This window comes from Halichoeres trimaculatus, unplaced genomic scaffold (genome assembly GCF_033239565.1).
Source record: "Halichoeres trimaculatus isolate MK-OKI-2021-1 unplaced genomic scaffold, fHalTri1.1 fHalTri1_scaffold_15, whole genome shotgun sequence".
Taxonomy (NCBI): domain Eukaryota; kingdom Metazoa; phylum Chordata; class Actinopteri; order Labriformes; family Labridae; genus Halichoeres; species Halichoeres trimaculatus.
In genome coordinates this window covers 2,164,494-2,188,792 of record NW_027437193.1, presented here as the reverse complement: position 1 = coordinate 2,188,792, position 24,299 = coordinate 2,164,494, and the positions used below count along the sequence as shown (strand labels likewise).

At 39.3% G+C, this 24,299-nt stretch overlaps 3 protein-coding genes across 3 annotated transcripts; 2 read left to right on the top strand and 1 right to left on the bottom strand.

The window, feature by feature from the left end:
• Nucleotides 1–85: 85 nt before the first annotated feature.
• Nucleotides 86–6,526, bottom strand: LOC141804216 (immunoglobulin lambda-1 light chain-like). The gene is made up of 6 exons (XM_074688541.1): nt 6,484–6,526; nt 6,074–6,388; nt 3,797–3,807; nt 3,580–3,616; nt 620–1,024; nt 86–201 (listed from the first exon to the last, which is right to left on the bottom strand). Exons 1-6 carry the CDS (start codon nt 6,524–6,526, stop codon nt 86–88), a joined length of 927 nt encoding a protein of 308 aa, XP_074544642.1.
• A 3,621-nt stretch (nt 6,527–10,147) lies between these two features.
• LOC141804215 (immunoglobulin lambda-1 light chain-like) lies at nt 10,148–15,541 on the top strand. The gene is made up of 5 exons (XM_074688540.1): nt 10,148–10,261; nt 10,357–10,674; nt 12,450–12,491; nt 14,356–14,793; nt 15,486–15,541. Exons 1-5 carry the CDS (start codon nt 10,219–10,221, stop codon nt 15,539–15,541), a joined length of 897 nt encoding a protein of 298 aa, XP_074544641.1. The 5' UTR covers nt 10,148–10,218.
• Nucleotides 15,542–19,009: 3,468 nt separating this feature from the next.
• On the top strand, nt 19,010–23,146 carry LOC141804214 (immunoglobulin lambda-1 light chain-like). Its single transcript, XM_074688539.1, has 6 exons — nt 19,010–19,123; nt 19,219–19,536; nt 21,857–21,898; nt 22,509–22,797; nt 22,835–23,077; nt 23,140–23,146. The coding sequence occupies exons 1-6, from the start codon at nt 19,081–19,083 to the stop codon at nt 23,144–23,146; spliced, it is 942 nt and encodes a 313-aa protein (XP_074544640.1). The 5' UTR covers nt 19,010–19,080.
• Nucleotides 23,147–24,299: the final 1,153 nt, after the last annotated feature.

Below are 24,299 nucleotides of genomic sequence, written 5' to 3'. Positions count from 1 at the left end.
ACAGAGGTGAGCTGATGAGGTTTGATGGTGAGAAGAGGCCAGCAGAAGACAGTCAGTCAGCACATGTGCAGCTGATGGACGGTGGCTAGTTTGTGAGGATCCTCAGCAGAGAGAGTCCACAGCAGTACACCAGACTCTTCACTATCAGCAGGGAGTACAGCACAGAGAGCAGCTTCACCCTGCACTGAGACTGGAAGGAGACTGACACACACACACACACACACACACACACACACACACACACACACACACACACACACAGTAGTCTAAGTTGAAATTTATTTGCTGTGAAATGGTTTTACTGTGGTTAAAAATTCAACTCTCTAAATTCCGAAAATTCCAAAAATTCAAAGGTACACATTTTTTTCACTTAGAAAAATTTTATATGACTCAAAGTTGTTTTTTAACCCATGAACTCATTCCAAATTGGTCAATTGGTTGTTGATGTATTGTTTTAGTTTCCTGTGTTTCAATAATCCAGCAGTGCCACTTTGTAAATACAGAGGCTCTAAAACTGAACCCTGTGGTACACCACAGCTCATACTGGGAGTTGAAGAAGAGTGATGACTTGTAGCAGCTGAGTGGGTTTGTTCTAAAGGGAAATAGATGCTGATCTTACAGTCGGTCTGCTGCAGAGCTGGCAGAGCTGGCAGGCCTGTGGGCTCCGTCTCTGTGGGTCTGGGGGGTGAAGTAGCTGGAGCCTCTGTTAAAGGCACAGTTTCCTCTTCCTTTTTCGGAATGACTGCCTCATGCCGCACAGAGCAGACGTATTTCTCCAAGCTTTGTTCTCTTTGTTGGAGCTTCAGAACAGACGCGGTGCATCCAGACTTTCCAAGTGCCAACATTTTACTGTCAGCAGGGGGCAGCAGCTCCAGACGTCCGTTAGTCTGTCGTCTTTTCCAGGAGATCTGGACCAGAGGAGGAAACATGTCTGAGGCCACACACAGCAGGGAGCTCTTCCCCTCCAGCCGGGCTCTGGGTGCTGCCGGGTACACGCTCACCGCGGGCTTCACCACGGGCTCATCTGAGGAGGGAAACGGGACTCTGATCACTAAACTTCTCTTCAGTCCAGGAGAAAGTCACATCAACTGGCTCCAGCTGCAGATCAAACACTGTTAGCAGATATTATTAGCTGGCTTTCTTTCTTTACATTCTTTCTACACTTTCAACAATTATGTTTAGCTTCAAAGAACTGATTCACATCAATTACTCACACAGAAAAAAAACAACCTGTCAGAGATTGAACTCCTTCAACAAAATCAACAATAAACAGATCAATCAGTTCAACTCATTTCAGGATTTTGTTGAAACTCTTTCCATCCCACTGTGCGTATCTGTAAATTTGTGCGTTGAGTACGGTGTCAAATATTTACTTTGATTAAGGATATATATTTGCAGACATATATTAATGTAGACAAGGGTTTATATATTTATATATGTATTTATATGTGTGTGTGTGTGTGTGTGTGTGTGTGTGTGTATCTTGATTCGAAATGCACTACATGTTGTAACTTCCCAAAGTTCAACTTATTTATTTGGGGACCTTGTACAAGCCCATAACATAATAATGATCCATAATGTAATAAATTTGGCCTTTTTAAAATGTAATAGAACCATGACGTAATAACTGACCAATAACGTAATCAAAATCCTGAACCTATAATGTAATAACTTTCGCTGGATTTTATCAATAATTAGATTCATAATTATTAAAAAATTATATTATAACATATTATGTATATAAATATAATTATAATTTTTGACCAATAACGCAATAACTTATTGCGTTTTTGGCCGGTCATTACGTTATGAGCCTGATGCAAAAAAAAAAAAAAAACATTGAAAATTTTATAATTGAGCCGATAACATAATAACCAGCCAAGAGTGTAATACATTCGCCCTTTCTGACAATGTTATAGGCTGACCGTAACAGTGTATAGCATATCAGTTAGTGCCTCAAAAAAAGTACTCATTTTTGTCATGAAAAATGCAGTCTTAACTAAAACTCTGTAACAATTGTTACTTAAATTTACTTTATTTGTTGTGGCTTGTGTTCTTCCAAATAAAATTAAGCAATAAATAACAAAATTGAGTTCTGGTCTCAACAACTTTAGATCCTGAACTTAACATTAGAACAATGGAATTGAACATATTTAACCTAAGCACAAAAATAATGAGGATTACTGTTCCTTTTACTTACATTTAAACATTAAAACAAAAATTCAAATTACTTTCTATATTGAAAAATACACCAACTTGTCTTATGAATCTAATTATTGACAAAATCCAGCGAAAGTTATCACTTTATAGGTTCAGGATTTTGATTACGTTATTGGTCAGTTATTACGTTATGGGCCTATTACATTTTAAAAAGGCCAAATTAATTACATTATGGGTCGTTGTTACATTATGGGCTTCTACAGACCTGAAGAAGATATGAGATTAAACTGCAATCATTTAGATGAATAATTTCAAATCCTGTAACGAATTAAATTATTCATTTTAAATCGCCAGCAGCAGAAGTATAAATGATTTTAACTGGTTTAATGGATTTTAATTGATTTATAAATTATAAACAGGGAGGGGATAACACATTAAGATTTTTTACCTTCTTTTCTTCTTGCAAGCTGCTTTCCTTTTGTTATTTGTTTGCAAAATTGCAGTTTTCTTTGTTCTGATTTTCTATTTGTCTGAAGATTCCTTTTAAAATATTTATTTTTTTACATTTTCAAAATAAACCATTTGATTTCATCCTGGGTTTTATTAAAATTTCTTAAATTACATTTTTGGCTCAACACTTTTTATATTTTTTGACAAGTTCTTACATTTTAGACTTCATTAAATTTTTTTGTTTGTTTGTTTGTTGTTTTTTTTATTATTATTACACTTTGGGTCATTGCTACTTTTCAGGCTCTAACAAGCTCTTATTAAAGGGGAATCAAATTCCCCTTTAATAATGATAAATGTAAGTAAAGACAGCCTGAAGTTCAAACTCTGAGCCACACAAGAATAAAAATCATCTGATAGAGTTTATTTGACCTGATTTCATTTAGAGATGATGTAGAGCCAACAGCTGCTTTATCAAACAGAATCAGGATTGAATTATATGGAATGAATACAAATGTAAAGAAAGGAGAGTGTGTAAAGATTTCAATAGTCTAACCATGTCCATCTTTCTGTGTGTCACATAGATAAATATACAGTAAATATGAATACTAATGAGTCTTTTCATTCTACATTTGGGATGATTGGAGCATAAATCCTGCTTTTTTAATCCTATGTTCTCTGGTTTTAAAGGAAGAAGAGATTATTCTAACTCACTGACAGTAAAGTCTATTTGTAGAGGAAAGTTGATTTCTAACATTTGAATAATCAGATCTTTTCTAACAGATCAAATCAAAAAGAAATCAAGTTCAGATGTGCAGAAAGCTTTAAACTTCTTCCATGAATGATGAACGTTAGATATTACAAAAGCTGTGCGTCTGAAAGAATGACCCAAATCAAAAACAGGAAGATATGAGACACATGAAGGAGCAGAAATTCATTTCACTAAGTAAAGAGCAGAATTTGATTTCTTACCTCCTACAAACAGTTTAGTCCCAGAGCCAAAGATGATGTACCCACAGTGAGAAAGAGTGGTACAAAAACCTGTGAGCTGCTGTATGAGTCCGAGGATGAACCAGGATCAGATTTCAGCTCCATGAAGTGTTTCTCTAAAGTTGACATCAACAGGTCTGTCTCTTCTTTTCTCCTCTTTTTCAGAGCTGAGCTCACTTTATCAAACATTTTACTCTATTAACCGTTCATCTGTTGACAAGACACAGCTTCGTTCAGCTCCCTGCGCCATGGACTCTTAGGTTCACAACAGTCATTGGCTGTTTTTGAAACGAGCAGTTCCTACTAGTTTGGCCAAAATTCAGTCTGTAGTAGTCAGTATGTGAAAACTTGCAAACTCTGCAGTAAACTAAAAATCTCTGGATGTCTGACTGATCCAGGAAAATTTCTCGGTAACAGACAAGCCTACTTGGCATACTGTTTCCCACAATGCACCGCGCTAACGCTGTTAGTCAATGTGGTGGCAGGTTTTGGTAAATTACTGCCATCTACTGGAATGAGTTGGCATTATAATTACAATACAACACTAACATTAGACAATCTGTGAGATAGAAGTGAAGTGATGTGAAGAAACACTGTAAATCTTGTCACTTCCAGTCGTAAAAGAGGAGTTTACTTCTTAAAATTCATAAGCCAATAAAAAAAACACTAATTCACCCATCCCAACAGACAATTTTTATCAAGTCATTTACAGCCCATGTGGTGCCTTCCACTACAGAGTCATGTCTGTTTTTATTAATGCAGTGATCCCCACCACAGAGTCTCAGTGGGGGACTCTGTAGGGGCTGTTTAAATGACAACGGGTTTAAGATAAAATGCAAAAGTATTATTGCATTTCAGCCTCTCATGTACATGAAAATGGCGTTTCAGCTGATCAAAAATGCAAACTTTTGTAAACAGCCTGAAAGTGGATTCTTTTCTGAAATGCTGTGGCCACATTCCTGTGTAAACAGCAAGCTGTAGCAGCAGTTTCTAGTGGAAATGCTGACGTTATTTTCCACTTCACACATACAACACTTCAACAGTACCATCATTACAAACGTCGTGGACTACCATGTTGTGTTTGTGTTGCTGAATCTGTGACTGACTTTAACAAAATGAGCATCTGTTGCTCCAATTCTGCTCTTGTCATTCACCAACAAACAAGATGATCAACCCAACTATACTTCAGTGGAGATCTACCAAAAGATGCTCCTGGACAAGACAGTTATAGTTATAGTTTTTACGTTTTGGGGTAAATCATTGTGTAGAGGAGGCCTGAGCTGTGATACTTCAGACTAAATCCACACACACACACACACACACACACACACACACACACACACACACATAAGAACAGGAGAACATATAAACTACATGCTAAAAGATGCTGTGTAAAGGAGGATCTGTTTTTATTGGACTGCATTGCCACCTTGTGGCCTGGAGTCTCACACACACTGTCATGATGACTTTTAGCAAGGTGTGTGTTTGTTTTGGAATAAAATGGAGATCTATAAAAACAAAGTTTCTTTGTTCAAGTCAACTTTTCTTTCTTTTTTTTCTTTTTTAATTTATTTATTGCGAATATGCAATACTACAGAACTTCCCAATTACACACTATTTGTTCAGAAGCTGAATACTAATGAAACAAATGAACAAAAGAACAAAAGAAGTGAATGACCTTCGAAAAGTAGTGAGCACAAGCATAGCATGTTAACTCTCACACTTTTAGCCAAACATAAAGAACTATATATTTATATATATATATATATATATATATATATATATGTGTTCATATATATATACCCATATGCATTCATGCATACATACATACTTACATAAAAACACATGCACATTCACCTTTATTCACCCACCTATACATATACACATACACACATTCAAGTTGTCTTCTCTGCCTCTTGTTGCCATGCATTATCATTTAATTATTAATAATAATCATTAATGATCATCATCCACTGTACCCTCCAAGTAACATATATTTTTACCATTTTTGAACTGGTTGATTTTTGGTTTGCTTGAGTTTCTCACAGGGATTGTTCCAAAGATTCACACCAGACGCTTTTTAAGGTTGTTAGTAAAAATTTTTTGGACACAATGTCCCGAGGTAAGGTGTTTATCAGTACAGGTACTTACTGCTACGGTTTGAAATGTGTCAAAAAGCAAATGTTAACAGTTTATACCATAATTTAACAGCTGGCTATATGTAGCATTGCTGAGACATGTCTGTAATATGTAACGTTAGTGAATCCTGGTTATGTCCTGCCAGAGCTAATATAACCTCACTCTTCATTTTATTGATAGACTCTCAAGTTTGAACAGACCACTGCAGAATAACTGCTGACTGTGGGTTGGAATCAACATGTTTGTGACTCTGTCTGTGGTTTCTGCTCTCTGAGTGACATCTGTTCATCTGTTGGTTTTTGTTCAGGCTGCTCTCAGCATTTCTCACTGTGGGAACCAGATTTCCAACAGGAGCAGTAGTAGGTGGCTGAATGAGAGAGTTTAACTCTCTGGATCTGTAACTCACAGCCGTTCCCTTTATTCACAGCTGAGAAATCATCTTCCTGAGGATGATTGTAGCTTTTATCAATGTTACCATTAGACCTGTCTATGTCAAGAATCACTCTGAATGTTTCTGTGTCTTTCTTCTGGTACCAGTATACCCAGCTACCACATTCATGAGTTTGTCCACAGCTGAAGGAGACGTTGTCTCCGACTCTCCTGGTCAGTGTTAAATCCTCCTGAATCAGATCTTCTGCGGTGGTAAGCAGAGCTGCAGACACAGAGACAGACAGGTGAAGGTGAGTGAGACAGTGTTTGGTAAAGGTGGACTTTGTTGGCTCCTGATTGGCTGATTGAAAGACTCACCTGAACACAGACAGCACAGGGCAGCAGCTGGGAGGAGAAGCATTTTGTGGCGCGCTGTTTCCTCTGGTCAACCTGAGGAGAAGTGACGCTCTGACGCTGCTGAGGACAAACAAGGACGAGCTGAGAGATCAGAGCAGGACACGTGCTTTCTACCAGCTCCTCACAGCTCCCATCAGCCCCTGCTGCTGCTGCTGCTGCTGCTGTGGTGAAATATAAAGCTTTTCCTGTGCACTGAAGCTGCCGTGTGGTTTTCAGGGTTTGAGGTTTTAAAGAAGACGAGTCAGAAAACAGACAGCATAGAGTGAGAGAAAAAGGGTTCTGATCTGTGTTTGTCTTCATTTAGAAATAATCTTCAAACTTTTCCTGACACCAAGGAAAAACAAAGAGCAGACTGTTTGAGAAAAACTGAATATTTATTCATCTTTAGGAGAAAGCTGGCTCAACTATTTCACCAAATTGAGCTGAAAAGAAATACACTCTGAAAAAAGGAGGACGTCCCCACAAAGGAGGGAAACAGGGACACAGTCCCCATCAGGGGAGCGTGACCACAGATCAGGGTCCCTGTAAGGCTGCTAAACACACACACACACACACACACACACACACACACACACACACACACACACACACACACACACACACACACATGAATCTGCTCAATGAGATGCCCAAAGTGCCGGAGGTTGCCCAGAGGTCGTGTTTTGCTCATGTCCCCTGTAAAGGCTGTTAAACCTTCATGGTTTAAGCAACACACTGAAATCAGATACACAGAATCAGCACGAGGGATTGCGTATGGCTTTTATACCTATAAAGACCTCGTTGCTTTGCATCCTGGGAAAAGCAGTAGTGACAATAACAGTAGAGTTAAAAAGAAGTCCTGCTCTCCATTTTTAAAGACACACACGCCTTGGACCTCAAGACAGTGGGGAGCAAGCGCTCATGGGAAGCAGAGTCTTTATCACCAACTCTCATGGTGGTTTTCCCTGAAAGTTCATGAACAGGTCCAGACCAGTTCAATGTTTTTGAAGTTTTATTAGCAGAAACCCAACATCAAGACAAGATAAGGAGTCTTATCTTATCTTAACCCACAATGAGTACAGGACTTTGCAGCAGGCTGTCCACATCACCGATCCCCAGGAACCTTTGAGACAAACTCAGACCCTCCCAGAGAGGTGTATGGTCAGTAACTATAACAGGACAGTAAGACTAGAAGTTAGACTGACAGAAAAAGAGGGAAACAGGAGCCCTGTGTGTCAGTTCCCCCCGGCAGTCTAAACCCATAGCAGCATGACTAAGAGCTGGTTCAGACCTGATCCAGCTCTAACTGTAAGCTTTATCAAAAAGGAAAGTTTTAAGTCTACTCTTAAAGGTTGAGACCGTGTCTGCTCCCCGGACCTCAACCGGTAAGTTATTCCAAAGAAGAGGAGCCTGATAACTAAAGGCTCGACCTCCCATACTACTTTTAGAGACCCTAGGTACAACGAGCAGACCAGCATGTTGAGAACGCAAAGACCTAGACGGATTATACGGAACGATTAAGTCTTTAAGATACGGTGGCCTGATGCCATTAAGCGCTTTGTAAGTCAAAAGAAGAATTTTAAACTCTATCCTAGATTTTATAGGTAACCAGTGTAGAGACGCTAACACTGGAGAGATGTGCTCTCTCCTCCCAGTCCAAGTCAGTACCCGAGCGGCAGCTTTCTGAAGAATAGAATAGAATAGAATAGAATAGAATAGAATAGAATAGAATAGAATAGAATAGAATAGAATAGAATAGAATGAAGTGTTGCTGTCAGCAGTAGAGAAATGAGTCTCTCAGTTCATCATGTTTGTGACTCTGTCTGTGGTTTCTGCTCTCTGAGTGACATCTGTTCATCTGTTGGTTTTTGTTCAGGCTGCTCTCAGCATTTCTCACTGTGGGGATCAACTTTCCAACAGGAGCAGTAGTAGGTGGCTGAATGAGAGAGTTTAACTCTCTGGATCGTTAACTCATAAGTGTTCTGTTTTTTTACAGCTGAGAAATCATCTTTCTGAGGATGACTGTAGCTGTTTTTATCAACAACACCATCAGACCTTTTTATATCAAGAATTACTCTAAATGTTTCTGTGTCTTTCTTCTGGTACCAGAAAACATAGGTACCATCACATCCGTCAGTTTGTCCACAGCTGAAGGAGACTTTGTCTCCGACTCTCCTGGTCAGTGTTAAATCCTCCTGAATCAGATCTTCTGCCGTGGTAAGCAGAGCTGCAGACACAGAGACAGACAGGTGAAGGTGAGTGAGACAGTGTTTGGTAAAGGTGGACTTTGTTGGCTCCTGATTGGCTGATTGAAAGACTCACCTGAACACAGACAGCACAGGGCAGCAGCTGGGAGGAGAAGCATTTTGTGGCGCGCCGTTTCCTCTGGTCAACCTGAGGAGAAGTGACGCTCTGACGCTGCTGAGGACAAACAAGGACGAGCTGAGAGATCAGAGCAGGACACGTGCTTTCTACCAGCTCCTCACAGCTCCCATCAGCCCCTGCTGCTGCTGCTGCACACAGATAAGACCGCAGCGTGACAATAAACCTCTGCCACAGCTGCAACTCTGCCTCAGTGATGGAGAAAAACACAGGTGTGAATCAGAACAAGCAGCAGATCTACGTCATTAGAGCCAAACACTGAGGGTTTGGAGAACGTCATCTGCTGCTGCTGGTCCACTGGGTTTTCTGAAGTCCAGGGTCAACGCAGACCTTCACCAGGAAACTTTGGAGCGCTTCATGCTTCAGGAGAGGAGGAAGAATAAAACCTCTACGCTGCTGCCCTCTAATGTCTGAAACAACACACTATATCTGCACCACTGTTCACAGCTCTCACATTCCTCCTCCACTGCTGTCACAGAAATAATAATAACTTTTAAAAAGATAAAAATGAAACTTTAGAGAAGTAGACAGACCATGGTCACCTTCAGACAGGTCTACAGACCATGGCCCTGATTAGGGGAAAACCTCAACTATCAGAGAAGAAAACTATTAAACAGGAACATGGTTGTTGTTTATCAGCTCTAGGGGGCGCCACAGTCCTTCTCTGGTCCTGGTTCTTCTCAGTCCATGTGTTTGTCAGTGTTGATCCAAAGAGAAGACTCAGTCCTTTGAGGAGATCCCCCCTGTGTACCCCCTCCTCTGTCCCCTGGCGCTCAGTCCCTGTATGTGTGTTCTTGTGTTTGTTTAGCAGCCTTACAGGGACCCTGATCTGTGGACACGCTCCCCTGATGGGGACTGTGTCCCTGTTTCCCTCCTTTGTGGGGACGTCCTCCTTTTTTCAGAGTGTATTTCTTTTCAGCTCAGTTTGGTGAAATAGTTGCCATCTTTCTCCTAAAGATGAATAAATATTCAGTTTTTCTCAAACAGTCTGCTCTTTGTTTTTCCTTGGTGTCAGGAAACGTTTGAAGATAATTTCTAAATGAAGACAAACACAGATCAGAACCCTTTTTCTCTCACTCTATGCTGTCTGTTTTCTGACTCGTCTTCTTTAAAACCTCAAACCCTAAAAACCACACGGCAGCTTCAGTGCACAGGAAAAGCTTCATATTTCACCACAGCAGCAGCAGCAGCAGCAGCAGGGGCTGATGGGAGCTGTGAGGAGCTGGTAGAAAGCACGTGTCCTGCTCTGATCTCTCAGCTCGTCCTTGTTTGTCCTCAGCAGCGTCAGAGCGTCACTTCTCCTCAGGTTGACCAGAGGAAACAGCGCGCCACAAAATGCTTCTCCTCCCAGCTGCTGCCCTGTGCTGTCTGTGTTCAGGTGAGTCTTTCAATCAGCCAATCAGGAGCCAACAAAGTCCACCTTTACCAAACACTGTCTCACTCACCTTCACCTGTCTGTCTCTGTGTCTGCAGCTCTGCTTACCACGGCAGAAGATCTGATTCAGGAGGATTTAACACTGACCAGGAGAGTCGGAAACAGCGTTTCCTTCAGCTGTCGACAAACAAGTCAATGTAATAGTGACGGGGTACTCTGGTACCAGAAGAAAGACACAGAAACATTCAGACTGATTCTCGTAATATACAGGAGTACTAATGGAAAAACTAACAACTATGGTCATCCTCAGAAAGATGATTTCTCAGCTGTGAATAAAGGGAACGGCTGTGAGTTACAGATCCAGAGAGTTAAACTCTCTCATTCAGCCACCTACTACTGCTCCTGTTATAAATATGTTCCCCACAGTGAGAAATGCTGAGAGCAGCCTGAACAAAAACCAACAGATGAACAGATGTCACTCAGAGAGCAGAAACCACAGACAGAGTCACAAACATGATGAACTGAGAGACTCATTTCTCTACAGCTGACGGAAACACTTCATTACACTGGATAAATTGCATTTCTTTAAAGCAAATGATGCTGAAGTTGGAGAAAAAGAAAGGAAAAAAAATGTTAAAAGCAGTGAAACAGCTGAATATGTGAAATGAAAGAGAGGAAGAAACAGAACAGATAATAAAACAGAGGTTAAAGGAAGTACAGGTTAAAGTAGCCGTAAGAAGAAGAAGAAGAAGTTTGAGTTGTATTAGTGCGGGATGAGTCAGTGGAAACGCCGCCAAAAGCGCACCGTACCGAGACGAACCGACCCGGACTGCTCGGTGGAAACGCAGCTTTTGATAAGAACAGAGGCTATGCTAAAAAAAAAAAAAAAAAAAAAAAAAATGAAAGCTGAACGCTGAATAAAAGTTGTGTCTTGTCAACAGATGAACGGTTAACAGAGTGAAATGTTTGATGAAGTGAGCTCAGCTCTGAAAAAGAGGAGAAAAGAAGAGACAGACCTGTTGATGTCAACTTTAGAGAAACACTTCATGGAGCTGAAATCTGATCCTGGTTCATCCTCGGACTCATTCAGCAGCTCACAGGTTTTTGTAACACTCTTTCTCACTGTGGGGGACTGGATGGTACTACCTCATCTTTGGCTCTGGGACTAAACTGTTTGTTGGAGGTAAGAAATGAAATTCTGCACTTCGTTATTTATTTTTTTATAAATAAATGAATATATATATATATATATATATATATATATATATATATATATATATATATATATATATATATATATATATATATGATTCTTTTGTATTTAAAGCTTGACAGTTAAACAAAGATGAAGCAGATGGCAGAAATTACAGTGAAAGACATTACAAAGCCTGAGGGCAAAAATGTTTGTGTACAAAACAACCCAGCAGAAGTCCATGGATGGATCCATTGGGGATAAGAATGGAAAAAGCACTTATTGTCCATAACCCCATGCTCATCAATATCCATCATAAAATATACATACATGAGAAGAAAGAAAAAAAACAAATGATAACAGTAACAACAACAGAAAAACAAAACAAAACAACAACAAACAGGTCAAGGCCACAAGGAAAAAAAGTGTCCATTCATTCAAGTGTTTTTCGAGGTAGATCATTATCTTAGTCCGAGTCTCCATGACAGAGTCTTTCACACTATGAATACAGGCAACTGAATTCTCTAAGTAAGCTATTTCTAAATAAACAAGGAGCCAACCACAGATAGCTAAACAATGAAGGGGTTTCTAGTGAGTAGCCAGTAGCTTTTTTGCTGCTGCCAACAGTGCATGTCTTCTGGACACCGTCAGACCAGTATCAGAGCTGCAGGAGAACAAGGTCGCATCACACCATTTTTTTTATTTTATTCAATCATTAATCATTCATTAATCATGTAAATGATGAACAGTGAGATGGCTTTTTATTCTAGTATAAATCAATAAAAAGCCATCTCACTGTGGCACGATAATGGCACAACAAAATAGGGCTGAACAATTAATCAAATTTAAACCGACATCCCAATGTAATAGAATGCAATTTTCAAATCCCAAAGGCTGCAATTTAAAAAAAAAAAAGTTTTAAAGTGCCGTTAAAAAGTGCAATCCACTCACAGGTTTTTGTACCACTCTTTCTCACTGTGGGGGGGAGGACTGACAAATGGTACTACATCTTTGGCTCTGGGACTAAACTGTTTGTAGGAGGTAAGAAATCAAATTCTGCTCTTTATTTAGTGAAATGAATTTCTGCTCCTTCATGTGTCTCATATCTTCCTGTTTTTGATTTGGATCATTCTTTCAGACGCACAGCTTTTGTAATATCTAATGTTCATCATTCATGGAAGAAGTTTAAAGCTCTCTGCACATCTGAACTTGATTTCTTTTTGATTTGATTTGTTAGAAAAGATCTGATCATCCAAATGTTAGAAATCAACTTTCCTCTACAAACAGACTTTACTGTCAGTGAGTTAGAATAATCTCTTCTTCCTTTAAAACCAGAGAACATAGGATTAAAAAAGCAGGATTTATGCTCCAATCATCCCAAATGTAGAATGAAAAGACTCATTAGTATTCATATTTACTGTATATTTATCTATGTGATACACAGAAAGATGGACATGGTTAGACTATTGAAATCTTTACACACTCTCCTTTCTTAACATTTGAATTCAGTCCATGTAATTCAATCCTGATTCTGTTTGCTAAAGCAGCTGTTGGCTCTACATCATCTCTAAATTAAATCAGGTCAAATAAAACTTAATAAAATGATTTTTTTTAATATTCTTGTCTGGCTCAGAGTTTGAACTGTAATGAAAAGGCTGTCTTTTTTAAAAATTTCTCATAAACAGACTTGATTTTTCTTTAATAAGAGCTTGTTAGAGCCTGAAACGTAGCAATGACCCAAAGTGTCAAAAAAAACAAAAAAAAAAATGTATATAATAAAGTCTAAAATGTAATAACTTGTCGTCAAATAAAAAAAATAACAGAAGTGTTGAGCCGAAAATGTAATTGAAGACATTTTGATAAAACCTATGATGAAATCAAATGGGTTTTTTTTTTAAATGTAAAAAATGTATACAGACAAAATGAAAATCAGAAGAAAGAAAACTGCAATTTTGCAAACAATCAAAGAACAAAAAGAAAACAAAAAGAAAAACGGAATGTCAAATCAGAGATTTCACAGTTTTTTTTTTGTTTAATGTTTTTTTTTTGTTTAAGAAAAGAAAGGTAAAATTCTTAATGGTCCATCCCCTTCCCGTTTATAACTAATAAATCAATTAAAATCCATTAAACCAGTTAAAATATATATATTTGTGTTGTCGGCTATTGAAAAATTATTTGATTAATTACTGGATTTGAAATGAATTGATCTTACTCATCACATTTTAATCTCATACTATCTACTTAAGGTTCCCAAATAAATGAGTTGAATTCTGGTAAGTTACAAAATTGTAGTGCATGGCAAATCAAAATGATACACAAAGAAGAGAAGATTTATAAATTCACTTTTTTTTTTTTACAATTTGATTGCAAAAATTTACTGTGTCTTTAGAAGTATATTGTGTTTTTCAGCCGGGAAAGTCGGGTCTGGTGGAGCTATATATATATATATATATATATATATATATATATATATATATATATATATATATATATATATATATATATATATATATAAACCCTTGTCTACATTAATATATGCCTGCAAATATGTATTCTCAGTCAAAGTAAATAATTTGACACCCAACATATATACGCAAAGCACAAATTCACAGATATGCACATTGGGATGGAAAAAGTTTTGACAAAATCCTGAAATCAGTTGAACTGATTGATCTGTTCTTTTTGATTTTGTTGAAGGAGTTCAATCTCTGAAAAGTTTTTTTTTTTTTCTGTGTGAGTAATTAAGGTGAAACATAATTGTTGAAAGTGTAGAAAGAATGTAAAGAAAGAAAGCCAGCTAATAATATCTGCTAACAGTGTTTGATCTGCAGCTGGAGCCAGTTGATGCGACTTTCTCCTGGACTGAAGAGAAGTTTAGTGATCAGAGTCCCGTTTCCCTCCTCAGATGAGCCCGTGGTGAAGCCCGTGGTGAGCGTGTACCCGGCAGCACCCAGAGCCCAGCTGGAGGGGAAGAGCTCCCTGCTGTGTGTGGCCTCAGACATGTTTCCTCTTCTGGTCCAGATCTCCTGGAAAAGACGACAGATTAACGGACGTCTGGAGCTGCTGCCCCCTGCTGACAGTGAGATGCTCAGAAAGTCTGGATGCACCACGTCTGTTCTGAAGCTCAGACAGAGAGAAGAAAGCTTAAAGAAATACCTCTGCTCTGTGAAACACGAGGGAGGAACTGAGCAAGGTGAAGTCACCTTGTTTCTAACACCGGCTAAGTCAACCAGTGGTCCTCCAGAGGTGATGCCCACAAAGGCTCCAGCTCCTTCACCCCCCAGACCTCCAGAGACGGAGCCCACAGGCCTGCCAGCTCTGCCAGCTCTGCAGCAGACCGACTGTAAGATCAGCATCTATTACCCTTTAGAACAAACCCACTCAGCTGCTACAGGTCATCACTCTTCTTCAACTCCCAGTATGAGCTGTGGTGTACCACAGGGTTCAGTTTTAGAGCCTCTGTATTTACAAAGTGGCACCACTGGATTATTTCAAACACAGAAAACTAAAAGAAGACATCAACAAGAGAATTAAATCTAACTCTGCTCATCTGCTGAGAGAGCTTTATGGGCTGAGATTTGTGCCACAAGAAACTTAAATTTAAAGTATTATGTTAAATTTGAAAAGCATGACCTGAAATTCAATAAAGTGTTTGGAAATTTGATTTATTCGATTTGAAATTGTTTTTTAGCTTTAAAAATTCAACTCTCTAAATTCCTAAAATTCCAAACATTCAAATGTACACAATACAATTTAAACAATTTTGAATGAGTTCATGGGTAAAAAAATATATCAAGCCATTAAACTTTTTTCAAAGTAAAAAAAAAAAACAACTTTGAATTTCCAGAATTTAAGGAATTTCGATAGTTAATTTTTTTAGTTTAAATAATTTCAGACCAAATAAATTCTAACTTTTACTTATGTGTGTGTGTGTGTGTGTGTGTGTGTGCGTGTGTGTGTGTGTGTGTGCGTCAGTCTCCTTCCAGTCTCAGTGCAGGGTGAAGCTGCTCTCTGTGCTGTACTCCCTGCTGATAGTGAAGAGTCTGGTGTACTGCTGTGGACTCTCTCTGCTGAGGATCCTCACAAACTAGCCACCGTTCATCAGCTGCACATGTGCTGACTGACTGTCTTCTGCTGGCCTCTTCTCACCATCAAATCTCATCAGCTCACCTCTGTCAAGCTTGTTGTATTGTGTGAATACAGATGTTTTTTAATTTCATTTTTTTGTGTAACTTTCTGAATAAAGCTCCAAATTTTAAGTGTGTGTGTGTTTTATTTACTTCTTTGTTTTTATTGATCTGATTCTGGCTTCACAACAAATTATCAAAAGCTTTTTCACCTTTTTTTCAGAATTCATCTCTTAGATAGATAGAATTGATTGTCATTGTGACATGTAAAATACACAACAAAATTAATTTTGTACAAAGTTTGTTTTCAGCTCTGGGCAGTTTGACTCTGGTCATGAGCAAAGTTATAGTGGTTAAAGGGAACTAACCAAATAACTACGACTGGATTTATCAAAACGTTCGATCACAGCTGAAATATCAAAATCCAGGCTTCATGAGAAAAACAAGTTTTTGGAAGTGTTTAGTGTTCTTACAAAACTGAGTCAAATCAAAGCAAATGGTATTTAAAAAAAAAAAAAAAAAATCTGAGTCAGTTTACATGTTTCATTCTGTAAGAATTTTGAATAATCCAGATTATACACTGACCTGTACCCTCTACAGCTCCTCATGGATTTAAAGATGTTTTAAAAACATATGATGTTTTCACTTTTTATCACACATTCATCTTCATCACTCTCTGGCTCTCACCTCAGAAACAAATAAATACTTCTACTACTACTACTCCCACTACTACTACTACTACTACTACTAATAATAATAATAATAATAATAATAATAATAATAAAATATTGATAATCATAATACTTTCAATTCTTATTCATATTTATTATTTGTAAGACTTTAGAGAAGTTATACATATATGGTATATCATTTAGTATGTACTATTGAAAAAAAATATATGAAGATTATAATGATATATTCTAAAACTCTATAGATAAATAAAAATTTAAATGTAAATGTGTTTACCACATGTAATTTCATTGAATTTTGTAAAATAAACATAACTGGAAAAAAAAGTCAAGTGATAAACATGTTTTATTCGTGAAGTATGAAAACTTGAAATAGTTGTATCAAATTTAGATGTTATCATTTTTTTCTTAAACTCTATACAATCATCACCATCATCATCATTTTATTTGTATAGCATTTAGAGAAGTTATAAAAATATACTTTATTCATTAATTATATATTGAAAAAATAATATTAATATGTGTTGATTATATAGCATGTAATAAAAATTCTATCAAACTCAAACAGTTACAAACTGACACTTATTATATATAAGGAGTCAGTCAAAGGACTGATAATTACTGAGAAGCTGCACCTGCAGAGTGTCAATGATGTAACAATAAAAAAGCAAAAAGTGTAGAAAAGTGGCAAGCTATGACAATAGTTGAAGCCGTCTGAGCTCCTCCCAAAATATGCCTTTGTAGGCTATTCCATTAGCATCTCCTTTTGAGCAGAGGCAGGACACTTGCCTTGGATTGGAAGGAAGTGGCTTCGGAGGCACTGCCTTCAAAGGCAAGGCAAGGTACCTGGGCTTTGGGAAACAGCCAATGAATGAATGAATGTTATAATAGAATGAAGTGTTTCTGTCAGCAGTAGAGAAATGAGTCTCTCAGTTCATCATGTTTGTGACTCTGTCTGTGGTTTCTGCTCTCTGAGTGACATCTGTTCATCTGTTGGTTTTTGTTCAGGCTGCTCTCAGCATTTCTCACTGTGGGAACCAACAGGCACAGTAGTAGGTGGCTGAATGAGAGAGTTTAACTCTCTGGATCTGTAACTCACAGCTGTTATCTTTATTTACAGCAGAGAAATCATCTTTCTGAGGATGATTGTAGCTTTTATCAACAACACCATTAGACCTGTCTATGTCAAGAATCGCTCTGAATGTTTCTGTGTCTTTCTTCTGGTACCAGAAAACATAGCTACCACATCCATCAGTTTGTCGACAGCTGAAGGAGACGTTGTCTCCGACTCTCCTGGTCAGTGTTAAATCCTCCTGAATCAGATCTTCTGCCGTGGTAAGCAGAGCTGCAGACACAGAGACAGACAGGTGAAGGTGAGTGAGACAGTGTTTGGTAAAGGTGGACTTTGTTGGCTCCTGATTGGCTGATTGAAAGACTCACCTGAACACAGACAGCACAGGGCAGCAGCTGGGAGGAGAAGCATTTTGTGGCGCGCTGTTTCCTCCGGTCAACCTGAGGAGAAGTGACGCTCTGACGCTGTTGAGGACAAACAAGGACGAGCTGAGAGATCAGAGCAGGACACGTGCTTTCTACCAGCTCCTCACAGCTCCCATCAGCCCCTGCTGCTGCTGCTGCTGCTGCACACAGATAAGACCGCAGCGTGACAATAAACCTCTGCCACAGCTGCAACTCTGCCTCAGTGATGGAGAAAAACACAGGTGTGAATCAGAACAAGCAGCAGATCTACGTCATTAGAGCCAAACACTGAGGGTTTGGAGAACGTCATCTGCTGCTGCTGCTCCACTGGGTTTTCTGAAGTCCAGGGTCAACGCAGACCTTCACCAGGAAACTTTGGAGCACTTCATGCTTCAGGAGAGGAGGAAGAATAAAACCTCTACACTGCTGCCCTCTAGTGTCTGAGACAACACATTGCATCAGCACCACTATTAACAGCTTTCACATTCCTCCTCCACTGCTGTCACAGAAATAATAATAATAATAACAAAAAAGATAAAAATGAAACTTTAGAGGAGGAGGTAGACCTTGGTCACCTTCAGACAGGTCTACAGACCATGGCCCTGATTAGGGGAAACATCAACTATCAGAGAAGGAAACTGTTAAACAGGAACATGGTTGTTATTTATCAGCTCTAGGGGGCGCCACAGTCCTTCTCTGGTCCTGGTTCTTCTCAGTCCATGTGTTTGTCAGTGGTGATCCGAGGACCCCCCTGTGTAGCCCCCTTCTCTGTCCCCTTGCGCTCAGTCCCTGTGTGTGTGTCCATGTGTTTGTTTAGCAGCCTTACAGGGACCCTGATCTGTGGACACGCTCCCCTGATGGGGACTGTGTCCCTGTTTCCCTCCTTTGTGGGGACGTCCTCCTTTTTTCAGAGTGTTTCTTTTCAGCTCTGTTTGGTGAAATAGTTGAGCCAGCTTTCTCCTAAAGATGAATAAATATTCAGTTTTTCTCAAACAGTCTGCTCTTTGTTTTTCCTTGGTGTCAGGAAAAGTTTGAAGATTATTTCTAAATGAAGACAAACACAGATCTGAACCCTTTTTCTCTCACTCTATGCTGTCTGTTTTCTGACTCGTCATCTTTAAAACCTCAAACCCTGAAAACCACACGGCAGCTTCAGTGCACAGGAAAAGCTTCATATTTCACCACAGCAGCAGCAGCAGCAGGGGCTGATGGGAGCTGTGAGGAGCTGGTAGAAAGCACGTGTCCTGCTCTGATCTCTTAGCTCGTCCTTGTTTGTCCTCAGCAGCGTCAGAGCGTCACTTCTCCTCAGGTTGACCAGAGGAAACAGCGCGCCACAAAATGCTTCTCCTCCCAGCTGCTGCCCTGTGCTGTCTGTGTTCAGGTGAGTCTTTCAATCAGCCAATCAGGAGCCAACAAAGTCCACCTTTACCAAACACTGTCTCACTCACCTTCACCTGTCTGTCTCTGTGTCTGCAGCTCTGCTTACCACGGCAGAAGATCTGATTCAGGAGGATTTAACACTGACCAGGAGAGTCGGAGACGACGTCTCCTTCAGCTGTGGACAAACTCACATATGTGATAGTAGCTGGGTATACTGGTACCAGAAGAAAGACACAGAAACATTCAGAGTGATTCTTGACATTGGCAGGTCTGATGGTTTAGTATACAATGGCTACGGTCACTCCCAGGAAGATGATTTCTCAGCTGTGAATAAAGGGAACGGCTGTGAGTTACAGATCCAGAGAGTTAAACTCTCTCATTCAGCCACCTACTACTGCTCCTGTTGGAAATCTGGTTCCCACAGTGAGAAATGCTGAGAGCAGCCTGAACAAAAACCAACAGATGAACAGATGTCACTCAGAGAGCAGAAACCACAGACAGAGTCACAAACATGATGAACTGAGAGACTCATTTCTGTGGACCACTTTAAGAAATTATAAAATATTAGGCCTGAGTCTGCTAACTACAGGTGTGATGAAGGACTTCTTAAAACCTGAAGGATTATTATCATTATTTTCAGTCATGTCAAAAAAAATTATTAATTTCCGGTGCTCTTGTGCCCATACCTGCTCCACAGCACCCCCTAGGTAAGAAAAATACAGCCCCTACATCTACTTTGAGCTACAAGTCTGAAAATTTTTGAGCATCATTATTAGACCTAAATCTTCAAAAAAGTCTATTATCAACATGATGAAATCCAAACAAAAGTTCAGAAATTTAAGTTAAATTTTGGATTTTTATGATTTATAGTGTATGTACTTGAAAATATTCATCCCACAATATTTTTCAGAACCAATTCAAATTTATTACGTGTATACTTGACTTATTGATGATAAAAAAAATTATAAAAGGATTTTTTGTAACTCAGTGGGTGTGGCCAGGGCTGGCAGCCAAATGTGACAATTTTTTTGGTTACATGCAAATCTTAACAATGTCTGATCTGGACAGAAACCCACACACATTCAGTGTCATAGCTTGAGATTTTTTACCTGCTCTTTGTTCCATCATAAACAAAAGTGCCCCTACTGTCAACACAAAGCAATCTGTTTTACTTTGTGAATAAAAACTTCATTTTTTGACATATTCTTTTCAACTGTGCTCAGAAATGTCTTTTAGGCTTTCATTAAGCATCATGGTCCAATCTGCTTCAAATGATCCAGGTCCATCTCCTAACACATGTATAAGCTCAAGTCTCTGCTACTGCGACAGTGCCACCCTCTGGCAATACATGATAGTGTCTTTCACATACATTGTCTAATCTTTACTAAATATACCACATATGATCAAGGTCCCACTCTTCCTCCCTTCACACGTGCTTTAAGTCAACCACATTACTGAAGATGATAAATATATCAAAGTCACAGCCATACCTAGTGGTGAAAAGCAGTACCACGGTCTACTCCATGGTTAATTGATCCATGTTTGCCTGATGTAGAGACCAGACCTTATTCAGGACGCGGTCATACTGGCCCTCCAAAACGTGCCGTGCTTAAGCACGATTGCCCCCCTGCAGCGCCGATCCCCAGCTGGAGAGTACGGCCGGCGGTCACACTACCCCAATATGAACCAAACTTTAACGGGTATCAGACACACACACAGCCCGCCTACGTCATCGTGAAGCATTTGTTTACATGAAGCGCGATCTCATCAGAGTCAGCACAATGAGACACAGAGAGCACTGCTACAACTTTAGAGACTTTTGGACTTATATTAAGTCGTTTTCGCCCGACACAGCCCTCTAACACCCCTGCTTTGTTTAAAATGACTGTCGAGAGATGCGCTCGCGGCGATTATACGTAATGGATCGCACGCACTGTCCTCGTGCTTGTGCTCGTGCATGAAGTAAACCGTGCCGAAGCCCACCTCTTCGAAGCGTGCCGAAGCACGGAAGGGAATCATGCTTGAGCACGGTACAGTGCACACTGGGTAACAGCTAAGTCAGATCTTGCTGCACATGCAGTGACTGTGACATGTCCCTACAGTTGAACAGAGGCGGGGGCCCGTTTATTGCCTCTTGCAGCTTTAACTTTATTTGAAGTCTGAACAGTGGTGCAGTGGTTAGCAAGACAGTTTCCTGTTTGATTACCTGGTCTAACAGGTGCCCTTTCAGTTTGGAGTTTACCTGTTCCCCCTGTTATAAGACTCATAGCTCAGGCTGGGGTTGAGAGTATTATATTAATCCATTCTACTTGTCTGTTCTTGCATTAGTCGATGTGTTTGTGTAATTTTTTAATCACTTAAGGGATCCTTCATGATCTACTCAATTTTTCTGTCTTTGTTTTCTTGTTTTATAGTTGTGTTGCAGGAAAGTCAGAGTCCAGTGAAAGTCCATGGTTTCATTTCATGATTCAATTCATCATTTTCATTTGATGTCACACCCCCCTGGTGGTCAAGACAGGCTCCATACACAAACATGCTATTATGGACTTCCAGGAATCTGCTGAGAACTACATTTTCCTTTGGTTGTCAGGTAAAGTAAAGAGACAGGCCTGTTGATGTCAACTTTAGAGAAACACTTCATGGAGCTGAAATCTGATACTGGTTCATCCTCGGACTCATTCAGCAGCTCACAGGTTTTTGTACCACTCTTTCTCACTGTGGGGGACTGGATGGAGGTACCCCATCTTTGGCTCTGGGACTAAACTGTTTGTAGGAGGTAAGAAATCAAATTATTTTCTTTATTTAGTAGAATGAACTCCTGCACATCTGAACTTGATTTTTTTTAAAATTTGATCTGTAAGAAAAGATCTGATCATTCAAATGTTAGAAATCAACTTTCCTCTACTAACACTTGAAAATAGTGTTTGTTGCCTGTTCTTGCTTCCTATTAGACTTTACCATGACATTTAATATTTTAAATTCTTTTAAAATGTTGTATTTTGACATATTTTTGTTTGTCCTTATCTCAACTATACTTTTTAAATTATTTTTTATTTTAATCTATTTATTTATTTATATTGTTTATTTAATGTGGACATAACAATTACATTGGACAAACCAAGTGCTTTTGTAAAATGAATAAATGAAGAAAGGAAAAAAAAGTACAATGTACAATAAGATATGAGTATAAAATAATACTTCCAGTTTATTTTCTTAAAAAAAGATGAAAGAATGAGAAAAGAAAAGGTAAAAATTCACATTTTATTGACCCTGGGTTTTCACTCAGTCTGCTGCTCTGACACATTCCCCCAGCTGGAGGCAGTTGATGTGACTTTCTCCTGGACTGAAGAGAAGTTTAGTGATCAGAGTCCCGTTTCCCTCCTCAGATGAGCCCGTGGTGAAGCCCGTGGTGAGCGTGTACCCGGCAGCACCCAGAGCCCAGCTGGAGGGGAACAGCTCCCTGCTGTGTGTGGCCTCAGACATGTTTCCTCCTCTGGTCCAGATCTCCTGGAAAAGACGCAAGGAGGACGGTGGTCTGGAGCTGCTGCCCCCTGCTGACAGTGAAATGTTGGCACTCGGAAAGTCTGGATGCACCGCGTCTGTTATGAAGCTCCAACAGAGGGAAGAAAGCTTCGAGAAATACGTCTGCTCTGTGAAACATGAGGGGGTCAGAGTGTCAGAACGAGGTGAAGAAGGTTTGGTGATTATAGAGACATGCTCAGAGAGAAGAGAGGACTCACATTTATTTTTCTTTCTCTGTTTCAGAGGTTCATGCAGAGTTTTTCATACTCCAACTCAGGGTGAAGCTGCTCTCTGTGCTGTACTCCCTGCTGATAGTGAAGAGTCTGGTGTACTGCTGTGGACTCTCTCTGCTGAGTTTTCTTATAAACAAGCCACCGTATATCAAAGAGATCAAAGAAGTTTCTCCGGAGCCGATCTACGAGAACTTGACCCTGTATACAACCCTACGCTCCTTGCTTTTGATGTAGTTTGACATTGTGTCCTTCTGTCCTGTAGACTTTGATGAACCCATAAGAACCCACACCCATTTCCCCTTCAAGGAAAATTATGGGTGGCAAAAAAACACCAAAAAGACTACATAGAACCCATTTTTGAAGATTTTTTCTGAATACCACCCCCTCGTGTCACAGTTCTAAAAAATGACATATATGTCACATTGGGGGCTAAGAACCGTACCCACTTCACTTTCAAGGAACATTATGAGTGTCACAAAGCAGACTAAATAGGTCACTTAGAACACGTCTGACTTTTATTATTCAAAATACTACCCCCCAGTGTTAAAGACCTGAAAAGTTATGTATAGGTCACATTGGGCCTTAACAGTAAGTATATTTCCCCTTCCCTAAGTCAAAATAAGTCAGCACCACAGTCTTTTTTCTGTTAAGCAAAAAAGATTTGTGGATTAAGTCTTATAGTTTGAATTTCCACAAAAATGAAACTCTACTTTTTAGGTTTAACAACAGAATCTTCTTTTTGGATTTGTATTACAATAGAGAAATTTGAAAACTGAATGAAGATAAATTAGATTGTCTTCTATTTGAGGTCTTCTTAACAAAAGTAGCTGTAGAAAGATGAGCAACATGCTTATAAAGTAAACTTGAAAAACACGTGTTATTGTTGAAACAAAAACTTTTTATCCTTAACACCATGTTTCAACCATCTGTCAGTTTCACCTGAGGCAAATAGAAACATTTAAAACAATATTTCTTCTCCCTGGAACAAAGACCCACGTCACTAGGGATGGGTACCTTTCACATTTGAAACAACACGGTACCAATGCCCTGTACCTGGCAATTGGTATCCGTACTCAACATTTCAAAATTTCTGTACTTTTTCGTGTTTATGTGATCAAAATATCATTTTGTTGAATAACAAAACTTTTGTCTCAATTAAACACATGTATTCTTCAATATATAACCTTGAAATGGTGTGTTCATGTCCAGCATGTAAAATCTCCTACTCTTCCACTCTCTGACAGTCACAAGGATACATTTAAGTTCCTAAACATGGTACCTTTTGATTTTACGTGAATCAGTACAAGGTACTTTTGACAGAATTTGGTCGGTACCTATAAAAGTACCTGATTCTGTACCGATCTCTACATGTCACATTTCTCAGATGGTAGTTGCATTGTTTTTGCTGGATATGCAAACAGC

Coding starts and splice junctions, on each gene's coding strand:
- LOC141804216 (XM_074688541.1), bottom strand. CDS start 6,526: ATGCTTCTCCTCCCAGCTGCTGCCCTGTGCTGTCTGTGTTCAG. Junction 6,389..6,483: donor CCTGTGCTGTCTGTGTTCAG/GTGAGTCTTTCA, acceptor CTGTGTCTGCAG/CTCTGCTTACCACCGCAGAA. Junction 1,025..3,579: donor GACTAAACTGTTTGTAGGAG/GTAAGAAATCAA, acceptor TTCCCTCCTCAG/ATGAGCCCGTGGTGAAGCCC.
- LOC141804215 (XM_074688540.1), top strand. CDS start 10,219: ATGCTTCTCCTCCCAGCTGCTGCCCTGTGCTGTCTGTGTTCAG. Junction 10,675..12,449: donor CTGCTCCTGTTATAAATATG/TTCCCCACAGTG, acceptor GGACTGACAAAT/GGTACTACATCTTTGGCTCT. Junction 12,492..14,355: donor GACTAAACTGTTTGTAGGAG/GTAAGAAATCAA, acceptor TTCCCTCCTCAG/ATGAGCCCGTGGTGAAGCCC.
- LOC141804214 (XM_074688539.1), top strand. CDS start 19,081: ATGCTTCTCCTCCCAGCTGCTGCCCTGTGCTGTCTGTGTTCAG. Junction 19,124..19,218: donor CCTGTGCTGTCTGTGTTCAG/GTGAGTCTTTCA, acceptor CTGTGTCTGCAG/CTCTGCTTACCACGGCAGAA. Junction 21,899..22,508: donor GACTAAACTGTTTGTAGGAG/GTAAGAAATCAA, acceptor TTCCCTCCTCAG/ATGAGCCCGTGGTGAAGCCC.